This window comes from Stegostoma tigrinum, chromosome 11 (genome assembly GCF_030684315.1).
Source record: "Stegostoma tigrinum isolate sSteTig4 chromosome 11, sSteTig4.hap1, whole genome shotgun sequence".
NCBI lineage: Eukaryota > Metazoa > Chordata > Chondrichthyes > Orectolobiformes > Stegostomatidae > Stegostoma > Stegostoma tigrinum.
In genome coordinates, this window is record NC_081364.1 from 61,734,306 (window position 1) to 61,752,994 (window position 18,689).

Here is an 18,689-nt window from a genome sequence, read left to right on the forward strand (position 1 = left end):
GGAGGGGGAGTGGAAATGGTTTGCGACTGGGAGGTGCAGTTGTTTGTTACGAACTGAGCGGAGGTGTTCTGCAAAGCGGTCCCCAAGCCTCCGCTTGGTTTCCCCAATGTAGAGGAAGCCGCACCGGGTACAGTGGATGCAGTATACCACATTGGCAGACGTGCAGGTGAACCTCTGCTTAATGTGGAATGTCATCTTGGGGCCTGGGATGGGGGTGAGGGAGGTGGTGTGGGGACAAGTGTAGCATTTCCTGCGGTTGCAGGGGAAGGTGCCGGGTATGGTGGGGTTGGAGGGCAGTGTGGAGCGAACAAGGGAGTCACGGAGAGAGTGGTCTCCGCCTCCGCCGCATCTGCTCCCACGATAATTCCTCCGCCTCCGCCCCCACGATAATTCCTCCGCCTCCGCCGCAACTGCTCCCACGATAATTCCTCCGCCTCCGCCGCATCTGCTCCCACGATAATTCCTCCGCCTCCGCCGCATCTGCTCCCACGATAATTCCTCCGCCTCCGCCGCATCTGCTCCCACGATAAGTCCAGTCCCTGTACACCTGCATTCCGCATGGAGATGGCCTCAAGGCCCTCCGCTTCTTCCTGTCCCGCAGGCCCGACCAGGCCCCCTCCACCGACACTCTCATCCGCCTAGCGGAACTCGTCCTCACACTCAACAACTTCTCTTTTGACTCCTCCCACTTCCTACAGACTAAGGGGGTGGCCATGGGCACCCGCATGGGCCCCAGCTATGCCTGCCTCTTTGTAGGTTACGTGGAACAGTCCATCTTCCGCACCTACACAGGCCCCAAACCCCACCTCTTCCTCCGGTACATTGATGACTGTATCGGCGCCGCCTCTTGCTCCCCAGAGGAGCTCGAACAGTTCATCCACTTCACCAACACCTTCCACCCCAACCTTCAGTTCACCTGGGCCATCTCCAGCACATCCCTCACCTTCCTGGACCTCTCAGTCTCCATCTCAGGCAACCAGCTTGTAACTGATGTCCATTTCAAGCCCACCAACTCCCACAGCTACCTAGAATACACCTCCTCCCACCCACCCTCCTGCAAAAATTCCATCCCCTATTCCCAATTCCTCCGCCTCCACCGCATCTGCTCCCACGATAAGACATTCCACTCCCGCACATCCCAGATGTCCAAGTTCTTTAAGGACCGCAACTTTCCCCCCACGGTGATTGAGAACGCCCTTGACCGCGTCTCCCGCATCTCCCGCGACACATCCCTCACACCCCGCCCCCGCCACAACTGCCCCAAGAGGATCCCCCTCGTTCTCACACACCACCCTACCAACCTCCGGATACAACGCATTATCCTCCGACACTTCCGCCATTTACAATCCGACCCCACCACCCAAGACATTTTTCCATCCCCTCCCCTGTCTGCTTTCCGGAGAGACCACTCTCTCCGTGACTCCCTTGTTCGCTCCACACTGCCCTCCAACCCCACCATACCCGGCACCTTCCCCTGCAACCGCAGGAAATGCTACACTTGTCCCCACACCTCCTCCCTCACCCCCATCCCAGGCCCCAAGATGACATTCCACATTAAGCAGAGGTTCACCTGCACATCTGCCAATGTGGTATACTGCATCCACTGTACCCGGTGCGGCTTCCTCTACATTGGGGAAACCAAGCGGAGGCTTGGGGACCGCTTTGCAGAACACCTCCGCTCAGTTCGTAACAAACAACTGCACCTCCCAGTCGCAAACCATTTCCACTCCCCCTCCCATTCTCTTGATGACATGTCCATCATGGGCCTCCTGCACTGCCACAATGATGCCACCCGAAGGTTGCAGGAACAGCAACTCATATTCCGCCTGGGAACCCTGCAGCCATATGGTATCAATGTGGACTTCACCAGTTTCAAAATCTCCCCTTCCCCCACTGCATCCCTAAACCAGCCCAGTTCATCCCCTCCCCCCACTGCACCACACAACCAGCCCAGCTCTTCCCCCCCACCCACTGCATCCCAAAACCAGTCCAACCTGTCTCTGCCTCCCTAACCGGTTCTTCCTCTCACCCATCCCTTCCTCCCACCCCAAGCCGCACCCCCAGCTACCTACTAACCTCATCCCACCTCCTTGACCTGTCCGTCTTCCCTGGACTGACCTATCCCCTCCCTACCTCCCCACCTACACCCTCTCCACCTATCTTCTTTACTCTCCATCTTCGGTCCGCCTCCCCCTCTCTCCCTATTTATTCCAGTTCCCTCCCCCCATCCCCCTCTCTGATGAAGGGTCTAGGCCCGAAACGTCAGCTTTTGTGCTCCTGAGACGCTGCTTGGCCTGCTGTGTTCATCCAGCCTCACATTTTATTATCAGCAAATGAAAAACTGGTTCCAGTGGCAGAGAAATTTAAGATGATTGGCAGAACAGCCGCTGGCAAGATGATCAGATACTTTTATGCAATGAGGTTATGGTGACATGGAAATTTGAGATAAGACCATAAAACCTTAAGACATAGGAGTGGAAGTAAGGCCATTCAGCCGAGCAAGTCCACTCCGCCATTTAATCATGGCTGATGGCCACTTCAACTCCACTTCCCTGCACTCTCCCCATAACCCTTAATTCCTTGCAAGATCAAGAAATTATCAACCTCTGCCTTGAAGACATTTAATGTCTCGGCCTCCACTGTGCTCCGTGTCAATGAATTCCACAGGCCCACCACTCTCTAGCTGAAGATGTGTCTCCTCATTTCTGTTCTAAATTTACCCCCTCTAATTCTAAGGCTGTGCCCACGGGTCCTAGTCTCCCCACCTAACGGAAACAACCTCCCAGCGTCCACCCTTTCCAAGCCATGCATTATCTTGTATGTTTCTATTAGATCTCCCCTTAACCTTCTAAACTCAAATGAATACAATCCCAGGATCCTCAGCCGTTCATCATACGTTAGGCCTACCGTTGCAGGGATCTGCTTGAAAAGCTGGTGGAAGTAAGGATAAATACACAAGGTGGACACATTCACAGGGCTGTGAGAAAACAGCAGCACAGATGTATTAACCAAATAGTTCTTTCAAAGAGTCAACATAGGTGGAATGTGCCAAACGGCCTCACTTTGCAATGTGCAGTTCTATGATTGAGGACATTAGAATGAAAGTTGGGTAGGTTGTGAAGCAAGCTTGCTCCATAAATTGAGAAAATCATGGATAATCTAACTGCGGCCTCACCTGCAATTCCCTGCCTGCCTCCCATTAACCCAGAATTCCCCTGCAGATCAAATGTCTGAATACACTCAAGGCTGAGTTGGACCATGATCCAGCCTCCACTGCTCACTTGGACAGAATTCCAAAGACCAACTCTCTGAGGGTAAAAATTCCACCACACCTGCACCCTAGAATGAGAGACCTCAGCAAAGCCCATTGTTCTTGAGTTACCCTCAAGGGAATTCACCATTTTAGTATCTATTCAGTCAGGCCCTCTCAAAATTTTACTTGTTTCAATTAGACTCTCCCTCTTTCTCTCAAGCAATGTTGAGTGCAGGACCAAACTGCTCAGCTTTCCCTCATTAGACAAAGTCCCATGAATCAGCCTAGTGAACTTTACGGAACTGGGTCCAATGCAGGTACATTCCTCCTTGAAAGGAGACCAAAACTGGAGACAGTAGTCCAGATATGGTTTCACCAACACGCTGGGCAATTCATACAAGACAACCTCACTTTTATACAGCAACATTACTTACAGCACTATTCCTTCCTAGCAGTCAAGTTAGAATGGGATTACTTTCAGATCTCCCTAATGGTCTGCTGGACGACTTCCTCTTTCAGACTGGAATTGGGCATGTAACAAACCTGCTCTGTGATCTAGTTTTAAGGTGGCCTGTATTTTTAAAGCAATAGTGGTGCAAGAACTGCATTTATATGTATTTTTAATCAACCTGTTCAGACAGGTAATGACACACTTCCTGAGCTGATGGGACTTCAAACTGCACCTTCTAGTCCAGAGATAGGGAAATTTAACACAAACTGCACAAGGAAGTGGTCTCAGGCTACACTGACAGATGGAATTTAATCCTGATAAGTGCAAGGTGATGCATTTTGGGAGGTCTAATTAGGGAAGGTCATACACAATGAATGGTTGGTCACTAAGGAGTACTCAGGAACAAAGGGACCTTGGTGTACATGTCTATAGATCCCCAAAGGTGTCAGCACAGGTAGGCAGGATGGTGAAAAGATGCTTGCCTTCGTTAGCCGGGGAGCAGAATATAGGAACAAGGAAGTCTAGTTAAAACTTTATAAAACTTTGGTTTAGATCACAAATGGAATACTGTGTGCAGTTCTGGTTGGCAAATTATTGGAAGGACATAATTACACTTTCGAGGGTGCAGAGAAAATTCACCACAATATTGCCTGAAATGAAAAGTCTCGGTTATAAGGAAAGACTGGAAAGGCTGGGTTTGTTTTCCTTGGAGCAGAAGAGGCTGAGGGGCATCTGATTGAAGTATGCAAAATTATGAGAGGTGTAGACAAGTATATCATGAGAATTTCTTCATGCAGATGTATCTAAGACCAGATGGCGTAAGTTTAAGGTGAGAAGAAAGTGGTTCCGAGGAAATGTAAGAAAACTTATTTTCACTCAAAAGGTGGTAGAAAAATGGTATCTGCTGCCTCAAGGCTAATTAAGGATGAGTGATATACGCTGGCTTAGCCCACTCCCATGAATGAACTTTAAAAGTGTTGTTGGTGGGTGAAGTCTGCAGGCCAGTTGGTGCTCATAAAATTCAACGTGAGAAAACTATCGTCTTCTTTTGAAATATACTTGTCTCAGCTATTCCAGATCAGATGTAAGATTTGTGCTTGAAAATGCTTTCTTGCCCATCAGCTTCATTTACCAGGCAAAATAGCAGACAAATATTGCATCACCCAAGGGTCTTGACTTCAGAGACTGCAGTAGAGGGAACATTCCTATACTGCAAACAAAATTGTCAAATACTGAGACAGTGTTAGTTTAGTTTAACATGCCTGATGGGAAGGTATTACGATTAGATTGTGAGGCTGGATGAACACAGCAGGCCAAGCAGCATCTCAGGAGCACAAAAGCTGACGTTTCGGGCCTAGACCCTTCATCAGAGAGGGGGATGGGGGGAGGGAACTGGAATAAATAGGGAGAGAGGGGGAGGCGGACCGAAGATGGAGAGTAAAGAAGATAGGTGGAGAGGGTGTAGGTGGGGAGGTAGGGAGGGGATAGGTCAGTCCAGGGAAGACGGACAGGTCAAGGAGGTGGGATGAGGTTAGTAGGTAGCTGGGGGTGCGGCTTGGGGTGGGAGGAAGGGATGGGTGAGAGGAAGAACCGGTTAGGGAGGCAGAGACAGGTTGGACTGGTTTTGGGATGCAGTGGGTGGGGGGGGGGGAAGAGCTGGGCTGGTTGTGTGGTGCAGTGGGGGGAGGGGATGAACTGGGCTGGTTTAGGGATGCAGTGGGGGAAGGGGAGATTTTGAAACTGGTGAAGTCCACATTGATACCATATGGCTGCAGGGTTCCCAGGCGGAATATGAGTTGCTGTTCCTGCAACCTTCGGGTGGCATCATTGTGGCAGTGCAGGAGGCCCATGATGGACATGTCATCAAGAGAATGGGAGGGGGAGTGGAAATGGTTTGCGACTGGGAGGTGCAGTTGTTTGTTACGAACTGAGCGGAGGTGTTCTGCAAAGCGGTCCCCAAGCCTCCGCTTGGTTTCCCCAATGTAGAGGAAGCCGCACCGGGTACAGTTGATGCAGTATACCACATTGGCAGATGTGCAGGTGAACCTCTGCTTAATGTGGAATGTCATCTTGGGGCCTGGGATGGGGGTGAGGGAGGAGGTGTGGGGACAAGTGTAGCATTTCCTGCGGTTGCAGGGGAAGGTGCCGGGTATGGTGGGGTTGGAGGGCAGTGTGGAGCGAACAAGGGAGTCACGGAGAGAGTGGTCTCTCCGGAAAGCAGACTCCACACTGCCCTCCAACCCCACCACACCCGGCACCTTCCCCTGCAACCGCAGGAAATGCAACACTTGTCCCCAAACCTCCTCCCTCACCCCCATCCCAGGCCCCAAGATGACATTCCACATTAAGCAGAGGTTCACCTGCACATCTGCCAATGTGGTATACTGCATCCACTGTACCCGGTGCGGCTTCCTCTACATTGGGGAAACCAAGCGGAGGCTTGGGGACCGCTTTGCAGAACACCTCCGCTCAGTTCGCAACAAACAACTGCACCTCCCAGTCGCAAACCATTTCCACTCCCCCTCCCATTCTCTTGATGACATGTCCATCATGGGCCTCCTGCACTGCCACAATGATGCCACCCGAAGGTTGCAGGAACAGCAACTCATATTCCGCCTGGGAACCCTGCAGCCATATGGTATCAATGTGGACTTCACCAGTTTCAAAATCTCCCCTTCCCCCACTGCATCCCTAAACCAGCCCAGTTCATCCCCTCCCCCCACTGCACCACACAACCAGCCCAGCTCTTCCCCCCCCCACCCACTGCATCCCAAAACCAGTCCAACCTGTCTCTGCCTCCCTAACCGGTTCTTCCTCTCACCCATCCCTTCCTCCCACCCCAAGCCGCACCCCCAGCTACCTACTAACCTCATCCCACCTCCTTGACCTGTCCGTCTTCCCTGGACTGACCTATCCCCTCCCTACCTCCCCACCTACACCCTCTCCACCTATCTTCTTTACTCTCCATCTTCGGTCCGCCTCCCCCTCTCTCCCTATTTATTCCAGTTCCCTCCCCCCATCCCCCTCTCTGATGAAGGGTCTAGGCCCGAAACGTCAGCTTTTGTGCTCCTGAGATGCTGCTTGGCCTGCTGTGTTCATCCAGCCTCACATTTTATTATCTTGGAATCTCCAGCATCTGCAGTTCCCATTATCTCTGATTACGATTAGATTGTTTGGTTGTGTAACAAGGGTGATCAATCTAACCAGAATTCCCATTCATAGAATCCCTACAGTGTGGAAAGAAGCCATTCGTCTCTCAAGTTCCACACCGACCCTCAGAATAGCCTTCCACCCAGGCTCACCCTCACCCTCCTAACCTATCCCGGTAACCCTACATTTCCCGTGGCCAATCTATCTAACCTGCATATCTTTGGACTGTGGGAGGAAACCAGAGCAGCTGGAGGAAACCCATACGGACATAGGCAGAATGTGGAAACTCCTATCCTAACAATACCCAATACTCAAGTTAGCACTGTTACCAGTTCAGCATCAACCATTTCAAGTTGCCTTAGGGACTTGAGATACCTTTTACATTGCCAAAGAGACCCATCTGGTCAGTACTTCACGTCCGTTTAACAGGTCTGACCCTTTGGGAGGTAAAGGCACAGCTGCCTAAGGTGGACCTGGAACATACACTGGTCAGCTAGCAGGCATCCTTCCCTGAAAGACCAGTGAGGACAATCTGATTACCGTTTTTATTGTTACCAGCCCCAACAGTTCCAGAATTTTTAAAATGAAATTCAAATTCTAATAACATAACCACATCGCCATTGTACTCAGTCAACCAATGTCCTGAATATAAATCACCACACGATCCAACAGCATTATTCGGGAGAAAATACTTACTTGCCCCATTATTCTTTCATAGGATGGAGGCAGCACTGGCAGCGCCAGTATCTGTTGTCCATCTAGATTGTCTCAGAGTCATTAAGTATTGAAAGTATTGCTGCAGGATTCAACTCACATTAGGTCCAAATGAGTAAAGACAGCAGATTTCCCTTTCTAAAGGACTTTATTAGGGTTTATATATCAATCCATACTGTTTTATGATCCATATTTATTCGTTGAATTTGTGGGATTTAAACCCACGTCCTCAGAATATTAGCCTGGGTCTCTGGATGACTATGTTAGTGTCATTACTACTATGCTACCACCTCTCCTATATATAAACTGGCCGCTGAAAGTCAGCAAAATAAATGCAGAGAATTTCAGACCTCCCTGTTCCAAAAGTGCAACATTATAAGTTTTCAATCAAAGCTTAAATGACACAAGGATGGGAAAACGTGAAATCCCTCAACAACATGAATAGCTCAAAACTTTAGGACAGTATCCATATCATTTTCAGAACGTCCTAGGTTTTGGAAGAGGGGGTAAAAAAGACAGGATCCCTTAATTTTGTGCAAAAACATTCAATGCAACAGTTCCCCAAACTTTTCCAAGCTGCGTTAGATAGAGGGTGAGGCTTGCAAAGCCCATGGAGCACAGGAAACACCGGACAAAAAATGCAGACAATTGCTTGGCACACTACCACACTGAAGCAGTAAATCCTGGAACAAACCAGTGAGTTTCTTCACTGCGTGGCCATCTAAGAGGCCCTTCTTGCAGATACTGCTGGTTCGCGGATATCTGGATTGGAGCTATTCTACCTGTATAACTTACGGGAAGTTTCTTTTCTTTTAATACTAAATAGGTTCCCATGCAAGTAATTAGAGTATACACAGCTTTAAAGATTAATTAGACCATGCGTTAAATGGACACGTTCAAAGTTGATCCACGGTCATCAGCAGCAATTGCTACACCTATAAAGGTCCAGAAAAATGGAAAGTGGAATGCTGAGCTACTCAGGGTCTGGAATCTGATGAACAGAACCCAACATCGTGGTCAACTTCTCCCAAGTTCGTTGCAGACATGTAGACAATGTTTGTATGATGTTCAACCTAAGTACATAAAACACTGTTGTGATCTATGACTCAAGTTGGAAATGGCAAGATCATGGTTCTGCTAGCGCTTTCATGGTTCAATAACTATATTACAGCAATCTCACACACCCAGTGTTTTAATTTTTCTGATAGTTAGCAATATGATTTAGATATCAAACAATCCTGGATACAAAGACTTGATCCTGATTAGTTTATAATGCAAATAATGCAAAGTTAGCATTTCACAAGGGAGCAATCAATGACTTCGGCAGTCATAAATCAAAGTTCAAACAGATTAACATTTATCTTTAAATATTGCTACAACTCAGATTTGTTAGTGAACACACACTAAAAATATGCTTACCCTGCTCTCATTTCAGTGTACATGGGCTATCAGCCCTTCCAAATGTTCCTATTGGCCACTCATTATACAGGAGGAATTATTACAGTAAAACCAAAACTGTGCTAATGCAATCCATGCAATAAATTTTCAAGAATAAATCACTGGGCAGTTAACAGCACAAAAACAAAGTTAGTCTTGCTGATCTCAGGATTTGTTCCTACACAGTGTGATTGAAGCTGGAATTAGTCAGCAGTGCAGTTCAACTAATCACAACTGTGATCTTATGCTGCAAGAAAAAATTGATGCAGTGATCTCAATGAAGTTTTCAAATTTGAAAACATCTCAACAAACCAACCAAAACAAAAACTGATTCTGTGGCTTCCCATTTCCCCGTCTGGAACATATGTAATAATGTAAATCCAAGCTTATTCACTAACCATATTTCAGGCACGAGTGAGAGTCAGGTAATTAAAGACCATTCTTGGCTCAGTCTGAATCCGCCCCCCCCCCCAAATCTGCAGGTACTATGTCCATCAGCAGATTCTGTCATACTAACCTCCTTCTAACCTGTGAACACCATTAGCATCCCACCTCCATTCATGCAACTCCCCTGTAACCCGGTGCCCAGGAGTTACCCTGCTGCCATGGTCCTGGCTGTAATTGCGACGTAGCCGTCTGGCGGCCTCCGGCTGCAGTCGGAGCCGGACTCCGAGTCGAGCTCCAGCCACCAGCATCTCAGACACCACGCCTGCACTCGTACTGCCGCCGCTGTTGCAGTCGGGGAATTGTAGTCCATCTGGGTCCGCTTCCGGTCAACCAATCGACAGATTGGAACTACAAACCCCATAGTGCACCGGAATCGCCACCTGATTGGACTCAGTTGGGAAGTTGGCACTTTTGAAATCCCTTCTTCATTTGAATTAAATGGCTCTTTTCGTATTTTGCTTCTTACTGTGAATGTAATTGCCTCATATCACTGTACTTTTAAAGTTGTGTTCCAATTCAGAGATTCTCAAACTGTTTAACAGAGTGCTATCTGTCAGATAAGACTTGAATTAAGGTCTTGCATGACCTGTCAAGTAGTTGTAAGCATTTCATGACTCAATTGGTCCTTAGTTTAATGGAGTTAGAGTATAGGAGCACAGCAGTCTTACTGCAACTGTGTAAGGTGCGGTGAGACCACATCTCGAGTATTCCGAACTGTTTCAGTCACTAATTTAAAATGTATTATTTCACTGGTGACAGTTCAGAGAGGTTTCACTCAGATGATCCCCAGTGTGGAGGGATTGTCTTAATGAACAAAGGTTAAACAGGATGGGACTCTACTCACTGGAGTTTAGAAGAATGAGGGACAATCTCTTTGGAACATAGAGAATTCTAAAGGGGCTTGACAGAAAAAAAACACTGAGAGACTGCTATCCCTCATGAGAGTATTTAGGACCAGAGGGCATAGTCTTAGAATAAAGGGGTGCCAATTTAAAATGAAATGAGGAATTTATTCTTCTCAACAACTCCCTAAACTCCCCCATGTCCCAGCCCCCGACTGTTAGTGAGTAACAGTCCCCATTAACAACTATTCACACCCCCCCCCCCCCCGCAGTCTGATCGTTAGCAAATGCTTTGTCTGTCCACCTGTCTTTCTCTCATTCCTATTGTTTACTCCCTTCCCCACCCACCTGCCTATTTTCTGCGTATAAACTGACATTCTCCAAGCCACTATCAGTTCTGAGGAAGGGTCACCGGACCTGAAATGTTAACTCTGATTTTTCCTCCACAGATGCTGCCAGACCTGCTGAGCTATTCCAGCAACATTGTTTTTGTTCTTCTCTCAAGATGATTGAGAGTCTTTGGAACTTTTTGCCAAAGAGATTTGTGGTTGCATAGAGATTCTTCACCAGTTGGGAAATCAAGGGTGACAGTCACAGCTGTACAGCATGGAAATAGACCCTGTGGTCTAACTCATCCATGCCAACCAAACATCCCAAACTGACCTAGTTCCATTTGCCAGCATTTGGCCTATATCACTCTAAACTCTTCCTATTCATATATCCATCCTGATGCCTTTCAAATGTTGTAATTATCCCAACCTCCACCACTTCCTCTGGCAGCTCATCCCATACACGCACCAACCAGTGTATGAAAAAGTTATACCTCTGGTCATATCTAAACCTTTCCACCTTTGCCTTAAACTAATGCCCTCTAGTTTTGGATTTCCCTACCCTAGGGAAAATACCTTGGCTGTTCACCCTATCTGTGCCCCTCACCATTATATAAACCTCTATAAGCCTCTGACACTCAGGGGCAAAAAACAACCCCAGCATGTTTGTCTTCTCCTTACAATTCTAAACCTCCAGTCCTGGCAACATCTTTGTAAATCTTTTCTGAACCCTTTCAAGTTTAACAAAACCTTCTGATAGAAGGGCTGTTTTGGAAAATGTAGGGGGTGAGGAACCCTCAGAGGAATGTAGCACTGACAGCCAGGTCTCTGGTACTGAAACTGGCTCTAATGTAATGAGAGGTATGCCAGGTTCCAAGTGATTGATTGTGATTAGATTAGATTAGATTCCCTACAGTGTGGAAACAGGCCCTTTGGCCCAACAAGTCCACACCGCCCCTTGAAGCATCCCACCCAGACCCATCCCCCTATAACAGACACACCTCTGAACACCACGGGCAGTTTAGCATGGCCAATCCACCTAGCCTGCACATCTTTGGACTGTAGAGACTCTAGTCAGAGGCACAGTCGGACGTTTCTTTGGCTGACGATGGACATTAGAATGTATTTCCTCCCTGGTGCCAGGATCAAAGATATCTCAGAGAATATTCTCAAAGGAGAGAGGGATCAGCAGAAACTCATTGTACTATTGGAACTCATGACATAGGAAGAGATGCTGAATAGGGAATATAGGAAGTTAGGCAGGAATTTTAAAGTAGGCCCTTGAGGGTAGTAGTCTGGAATATTGTAGGTGCCACAAGCTATTGAGAGTAGAAGTAGGACAGAGCCGATGAATGTGTGGCTGAGGAGCTGGTGCAGGAAAGAAGGATTCACATTTTGTGATCATTGGAATCTCTTCTGGGGTGGAAGTGACCTGTATAAGAAAGACATTGCATGTGATTTGGAAGGGACTAATATACTGGCAGGGAGATTTGCTAGAGTTGCTTGGGAGGATTGAAACTAGGAATGGGGTTGGGTGGGACCCAGACAGATAGTAAGAAAAGAGATCAGTATGATACTGGTGCTGTTGGGAAAAGGAACAAATCAAACAGTTCAGGGCAGGAAGAAACAAAGCAGAGAACGAGATAGTACTGATAAATTAAACTGAATTTATTCAAATTCAAGAGGCATAACAGTTAGGCAGATGAACTCAGGACATGGTTGGGAACATGGGATTGGGATATCATAGCGATTGTAGAGATGTGGCTTGGGGATGGACAGGACTGGCAACTTAATTTTCTGGAGAGTAGATCCTATAGATAGTTTAGAAAGGGTTGCAAAAGAGCAGATGGAGTGGCATTATTGATTAGGGATAACATTACAGCTGTACTTAGGAGCAAGATTCTTGGGAATTCCACCAGGGAACTTAACTGAGTGGAACTCAGGAATAAGAAAGAGAGGATCACCTTACTGGGATTGTACTGTCAAACCCCAATAGTGATCAGGACTTTGAGAGACAAATTGGAAAGGAGATCTCAGTTATCTGTAAAAATAATGGGGTGGCTATGGTCGGGGGTTTTAACTTTCCAAACATAGACGGCGACTGCCATAATGTTAAGGGAAAACCAAAAGAACTGCAGATGCTCTAAATCAGGAACAAAAACAAAGTTGCTGGAAAAGCTCAGCAGGTCTGGCAGCACCTGTGGAGGAGAAAACAGAGTTAACGATTTGGGTCAAGTGACCCTTCCTCAGAACCCTCTCTTTTCTGAGGAAAGGTCACTTGGACCCAAAACATTAACTCTTGTTTTCTCCTTCACAGATGCTGCCAGACCTGCTGAGCTTTTCCAGCAACCTTGTATAACGAATGTGAGTTTGCTCGCTGAGTTGGAAGGTTAGTTTTCAGATGTTTCGTCACCATTCTAGGTAACATCATCAGTGAGCCTCCGATGAAGGAATTCATCGGAGGCTCACTGATGATGTTACCTAGAATGGTGACGAAACGTCTGAAAACTAACCTTCCAGCTCAGCGAGCAAACTCACATCCAGAAACTCAACCTGAGCTACAAATCTTCTCAAAACTCGCTACCTTGTATAGTGTTAAGGGCTTGGATGGAGAATAATTTGTTAGGTGTGTACAAGAAAAGTTTCTGATTCAGTATGTGGATGTACCTACTTGACCTACTCTTGGGAAATAAGGCAATGGCAGATAACTGAATTATCAGTGCGGAAGCACTTTGGGGCCAGTGACCATAATTCTCTGAGTTTCAATTCTCATAGTTTTCTGATTTTAATTCTCTTAGTTTTCTGATGGAAAAGGATAGACTGTGTCTAAAACTTAAAGTTCTCAATTGGAGGAAGGCCACTTCTGACAGTATTAGGCAAAAACTTTCAAAAGTTGATTGGGAGTAGAAATTCATAGGGTGGCTAGAAAATGGGAAACTTTCAAAAGTAAGATAATGAGAGTCCAGAGACAGTTAGTTCCTGTTAGGGTGAAGGACAAGCTGGTAGATGCAGGGAATGCTGATTAACTGGGGAAATTACGGTTTTGACCAAGAAGAAGAAGGAAGCATATGTCAAGTATAGACAGCAGGGATCAAGTGAATTTTTAGAAGAGTATAAAGGCAGTAGAAGTATAGTTAAGAGGGAAATCAGGAGGGCAAAAAGGGGACATTAGATAGCTTTGGCTAATAGGGTTAGGGAGAGTACAAAGAGACTCTACAAATACATTAAAAACAAGAGAGTAACCAGGGAGAGAATAGGGCCTTTTAAAGATCAGCAAGGCTGCCAATGTGTGGAACAGCAGTGGATGGGTGAGATGCTAAATGGGTATTTTGCATCAGTATTCACTGTGAAGAAACATTTGGAAGTTAGAGAACTTGGGGAAATAAATAGCGGCATCTTGAAAAATGTCCATGTTACAGGGCAGGGGTGCTGGATGTCTTAAAATGCATAAAGGTGGGTAAATCCCTAGGACCTGATCAGGTGCACCCTAGAATTCTGTGAGAAGTTAGGGAAGTGATTGTTGGGCTCCATGCTGAGATATTAGTATCATCAATAGCCATGGATAAGGTGCCAGAAGACTGGATGTTGACTAACATAGTGTCATTATTTAAGAAAGGTGGTAAGGAAAAGTGAGGGAACTATAGACTGGTGAGCCTGACATCTGTGCTCAGACAAGTTGTTGGAGGGAATCCTGAGGGACAGGATTTACATGTATTTGGAAAGACAAGGACTGATTATGGATAGTCCACATGGCTTTGTGTGTGTGGGAAATCATGTCTGTCTAACTTGATTGAGTTTTTGTTGAAGAAGTGACGAAGAGGATTAATGAGGGCAGCGTGATGATCTACGTGGACTTTGGTAAGGTGTTTGACAAGGTTCCTCATGGTAGACTGCTTAGCAAGGTTAGATCGCACAGAATACTGCGAGAACTGCCATTTGGATACAGAACTGGCTCAAAGGTAGAAGACAGAGGGACATTGGAGGCTTGTGACTAGGATTGTACCAGGAGGATCAACACTGGATCAACTGCTTTCTGTTATTTACTATAAATGATTTGGATGTGAACATAGGAGAGATGGTTAGTAAGTTTGGAGTTGACATCAAAATTGGGGGTGTAGTGGACAGCAAAGAAGGTAACCTCAGAGTACAACAGGACCTTGATTAGATGGGCCAATGGGCCAAGGAATGGCAGATGGAGTTTAATTTAGATAAAGGTGAGATGTGCTGTATTTTGGAAAGGCAAATAAGGGCAGGACTTATACATTTAATGGTAAGGTCCTATAAAGAGACCTTGGAGTGCAGGTTCACAGTTCCTTGAAAGTGGAGTCGCAGGTCGACAAGATAGTGAAGAAGGTGTTTCTTGTGCTTGCCTTTATTGGTCAGTGCATTGAGTAAAGGATTTAGGTTATGTGACTGTACAGGACATTGGTTAGGTCACTTTTGGAGTACTGCATTCAATTCCAGTCTCCCTGTTATAGGAAGGATATTGTGAAACTTGAAAGGGTTCAGAAAAGATTTACAAGGATGTTGCCCTAGGATTGGAGGTTTTGAACTATAGCAAGTGGCTGGATAGGCTAGGGCTATTTTCGCTGAAGCATTGGAGGTAAGGGGTGACCTTATGGAAGTTTACAAAACCATGGGGGGTATGGATAGGGAGACTAGCCCAAGGTCTTTTCCCCAGGGTGGGGGAGGCCTAAACTAAAGGGCATAGATTTAAGGTAAGAGAGGAAAGATTTCAAAGGGACAACATAAGGGACAACTTTTTCACACGGTGCATGTGGAATGAGCTGCCACAGAAAGTGGTGGAGGCTGGTACAATTAGAACATTTAAAAGGCATGTGGATGGGTATATGAATAGGAAGGGTTTAGAGGGCTATGGGCCAAATGCTGGCAAATGGGACTAGATTAATTTAGGATATCAGATTGGCGTGGATGAGTTGCACTGAATGGCCTTTTTCTGTGCTGACAGTTCTATGGCCAGAATTGTGTGCAGTATTCTAAAAGTGGCCTCACCAATGTCCCGTACAGCTGCAACATGACCTCCCAACTCCTATTCTCAAAGTTCTGACCAATTAAGATAAGTGTGCCAAACACCACCTTCACCACCATCTATCTGCGACTCCACTTTCAAGGAACTATGCACCTGCACCCCCAGGTCTCTTTGTTTGGCAACACTGCCCAGTGCCCTACCACTAACTGTATCAGTCCTGCCCTGATCTGCCTTACCAAAATGCAACACCTCACAGTTATCTAAATTACACACCTTTGCCCATCTGATCAAGGCCTTGTTGTACTCTGAGATAATCTTCTTCACTGTCCACTACAAATGGACGTGAAGAGTATTGAATCAGCCATGATCCTATCAAATTGTGGAACAGGCTCAAGGGGCCAAATGGCCTACTCCTGTTCCTATTTCATATGGTCTTAGAACAGGGACCTTTTATAAGACCAAACTATTGCTGACTTTGGAAATATTCAGTACATAACTCACTATCTCTGAAGGAAGAGTCACCTGTCAGTTTGATGATCTTTCAACTGAACATGCCTTCCCGAACTAAGGATATCTGTTACACTGGAAAACAGGCTATGGGTGTTACTACAAATGGATGCTGCATTTCACAAATGTTAATTTTACAAGCAGGAATAGACCATTCAGGCCCTCAAAACATGCTCCACCATTTGATAAGGTTGTGGCCTTGACTTTCCTGTCCATCCCCATACCTCATTAGTTTCTCAATAGTCAGGAATTTATCTAATTCAGCTTTAACAGTGTTAAATGGCATACCCTCCATTGTACTCAGTGGAAAAGGATTTCATAGAGCATGGACACTCAAAGAAAAAACAATTCTAATCTTCATTTTAAATGGGACTCTAGATTTTTAAAACGTGTCCCTGGTTCCAGTTTCTCCCACAAGGGGAAACATCCTCTTGGAATAGCTCGGAACTGGCTGGGTAATCATGGTGGTGACTCAGCCCAGTCTCTTGGCAACAAGTGGCAGTGTTTCAGCCTGGACTCTTGGCGTCTTGGGGTAGTGTCTCAGCAGTTCATGGTTGTCTGTGAGCCCGGTATCTTGGCGTGCAAATGGGTCCTGCCCAGGTGTGTTCTGGAGGCAGCAGGAGATCCTGTTAATTACTCTCAGTGTCTTTCATATTTCAATAAGAGCACCCCTTATTCTTCAAAATTTCAATGAATACAGGCCCAGTCTGTCTACCTTTCCACACAAGATAACCACTTACCTCAAGAATCAGAGGAGTAAGTATTCTCTGACTGCTACCAATACATTTATTTAAGGACAACAAAACTGTATAGGGTATGTGGTCTCGCCACTCTGTACAGTTGTGATAACAATGCTTTACTTTTATGTTCCATTCCCCATGCAATAACTGAAACTATTCTATTTGCACTCTTAATCACTTGCTATACCTGCATACTAACACTCGTAATTTATGCACCAGCACCTGATTCCTTGATACTTCAAAACTTCCAACTCTCCATTTAAGTAACATTGTTTTTCTTCTCTTCTCTCCCAAATGGTCAAATTCAAATTTTCCCATCACTCATTTCGCTCACTCACTCAGCAAAATCTCTCTTGCAAAGACTTTGTATCACCCTCACAACATACTTTCCTATCTCCTTTACACTTAGCAAAAATATCCATCATACATAATGCCCTCAAAGTCATTGATACAGATTGTAAATATTTGAGACCCAGCACTGACCACTGTGGCATACCACTAATTAGTCTGCCAACCTAAAATGAAGTAATACATCCATTCTCTTGACTTCCTGTTCAGAAATCAAACCTGCAACTGTGATAATATGCTACCTTCTACGCCATAAGCTCTTGCGTACTGATATCTGTCAGAGGAGGAATCCTAGATTGATATGTGGAACAATGAGAATATATTCGAGAGACTCAATTTGTTTCCACTGGAACTTTGAAGAATGAGGAGAGACTTTATTCAGGATTTTATATGGTTCAACAATTATGACAAGTTGGCTATGGAAAAGACATTTCCTCGAACCAGGGGTCACTGTTTCAGTATTAAGGGTCAGCCTATATGACGTGTTAAAGGAGAAATCTTTTCTCAAGTAACATTAGAACTTTCTACCTCGAGCAGTGGAGGCAGGATCATTTAATGCCTTATAAGGCAGAAGCAGGTAGATTGAAGTTAGGTAAGGGAATCAGAATGATCAGAGATAGATGGGAATGCGGAACTCAAAGCACAAATAGATTAGCCACGATCTTACGAAATGGTGGAGCTGGCAAGATGGGCTTAATGGCCTACTTCTGTTCCTATTTTGTACGTTCAAATGTAGTAACCTTTGATGTGGCACTTTAACAAAAGCCTTTTCAAAATACGTATACACACCACACCTACAGGTCCCCCCTCATTTAGGTAAGCATGATTGCTCTCTTCACAAAACCATATTGATTCTGCCTGACTGCATTAAAATGTTCTGAGATTTAAGATTTAGATTTATTGTCATGTATATTCAAGTACAGGAGAACTGAAAATTGTATAATGTCGCCACACATGGCCCCATCTTAGGTACAAAGGTACCTAGGTACAAAATAATAAGAGAAACAGAATTAAAAAGTTAAGCCTTACCTTCAGAGAACAAGTAGGAAAATAAAGAAGTCAGGTAATAATTAATAGTAAAAATCCTTTTTAATTTAAACTAGAAAAATAAATGAATTAAAAGTTCAACAATATTTGATGAGGCTACTGAGCAGAACAGCTCCAGAGACCTCAGCTGCATGTCCTTGACTCCACCGCAGATACTACGGGACCTCCCTTACTGCTCACTACTCCTGCATTGTGCCACAATGCCACCACCACTGCTGCTGAAGTTGTTGTCTCCCTGGATCTTCTCCTGTTGGCTCCAGAACATGCCCGGTCAGGACCTATTTGCACACTGAGATACAGCCACGCCAAGCCGAGAGACCGGGCTGTCAGACCACCATGAGCCGCCGAGAGACCGGCTGAAACACCGCCATGAACAACTGAGACATTGCCACGGTGTTGCCAAGAGAGTGGGCTGAGTCACTGCCACGGGCACC

The 18,689-nt window shown here is 45.9% G+C and overlaps 1 protein-coding gene across 3 annotated transcripts in view; it reads right to left on the bottom strand.

The window, feature by feature from the left end:
• The window catches only part of amt (aminomethyltransferase), a 36,566-nt gene extending 26,828 nt beyond the window's left edge, over positions 1 to 9,738 (bottom strand). For 2 of the 3 annotated variants that reach the window (XM_048548158.2, XM_048548156.2), the window contains exon 1: positions 9,602 to 9,738. In XM_048548158.2, the coding sequence (XP_048404115.1) occupies positions 9,602 to 9,700 (99 nt within the window). In that variant the 5' untranslated portion in view covers positions 9,701 to 9,738. Of the gene's footprint in view, positions 1 to 9,522 lie in introns of all 3 variants that reach the window. The other variant, XM_048548157.2, reaches the window with a different exon arrangement.
• Between the last annotated feature and the right edge of the window lie 8,951 nt (positions 9,739 to 18,689).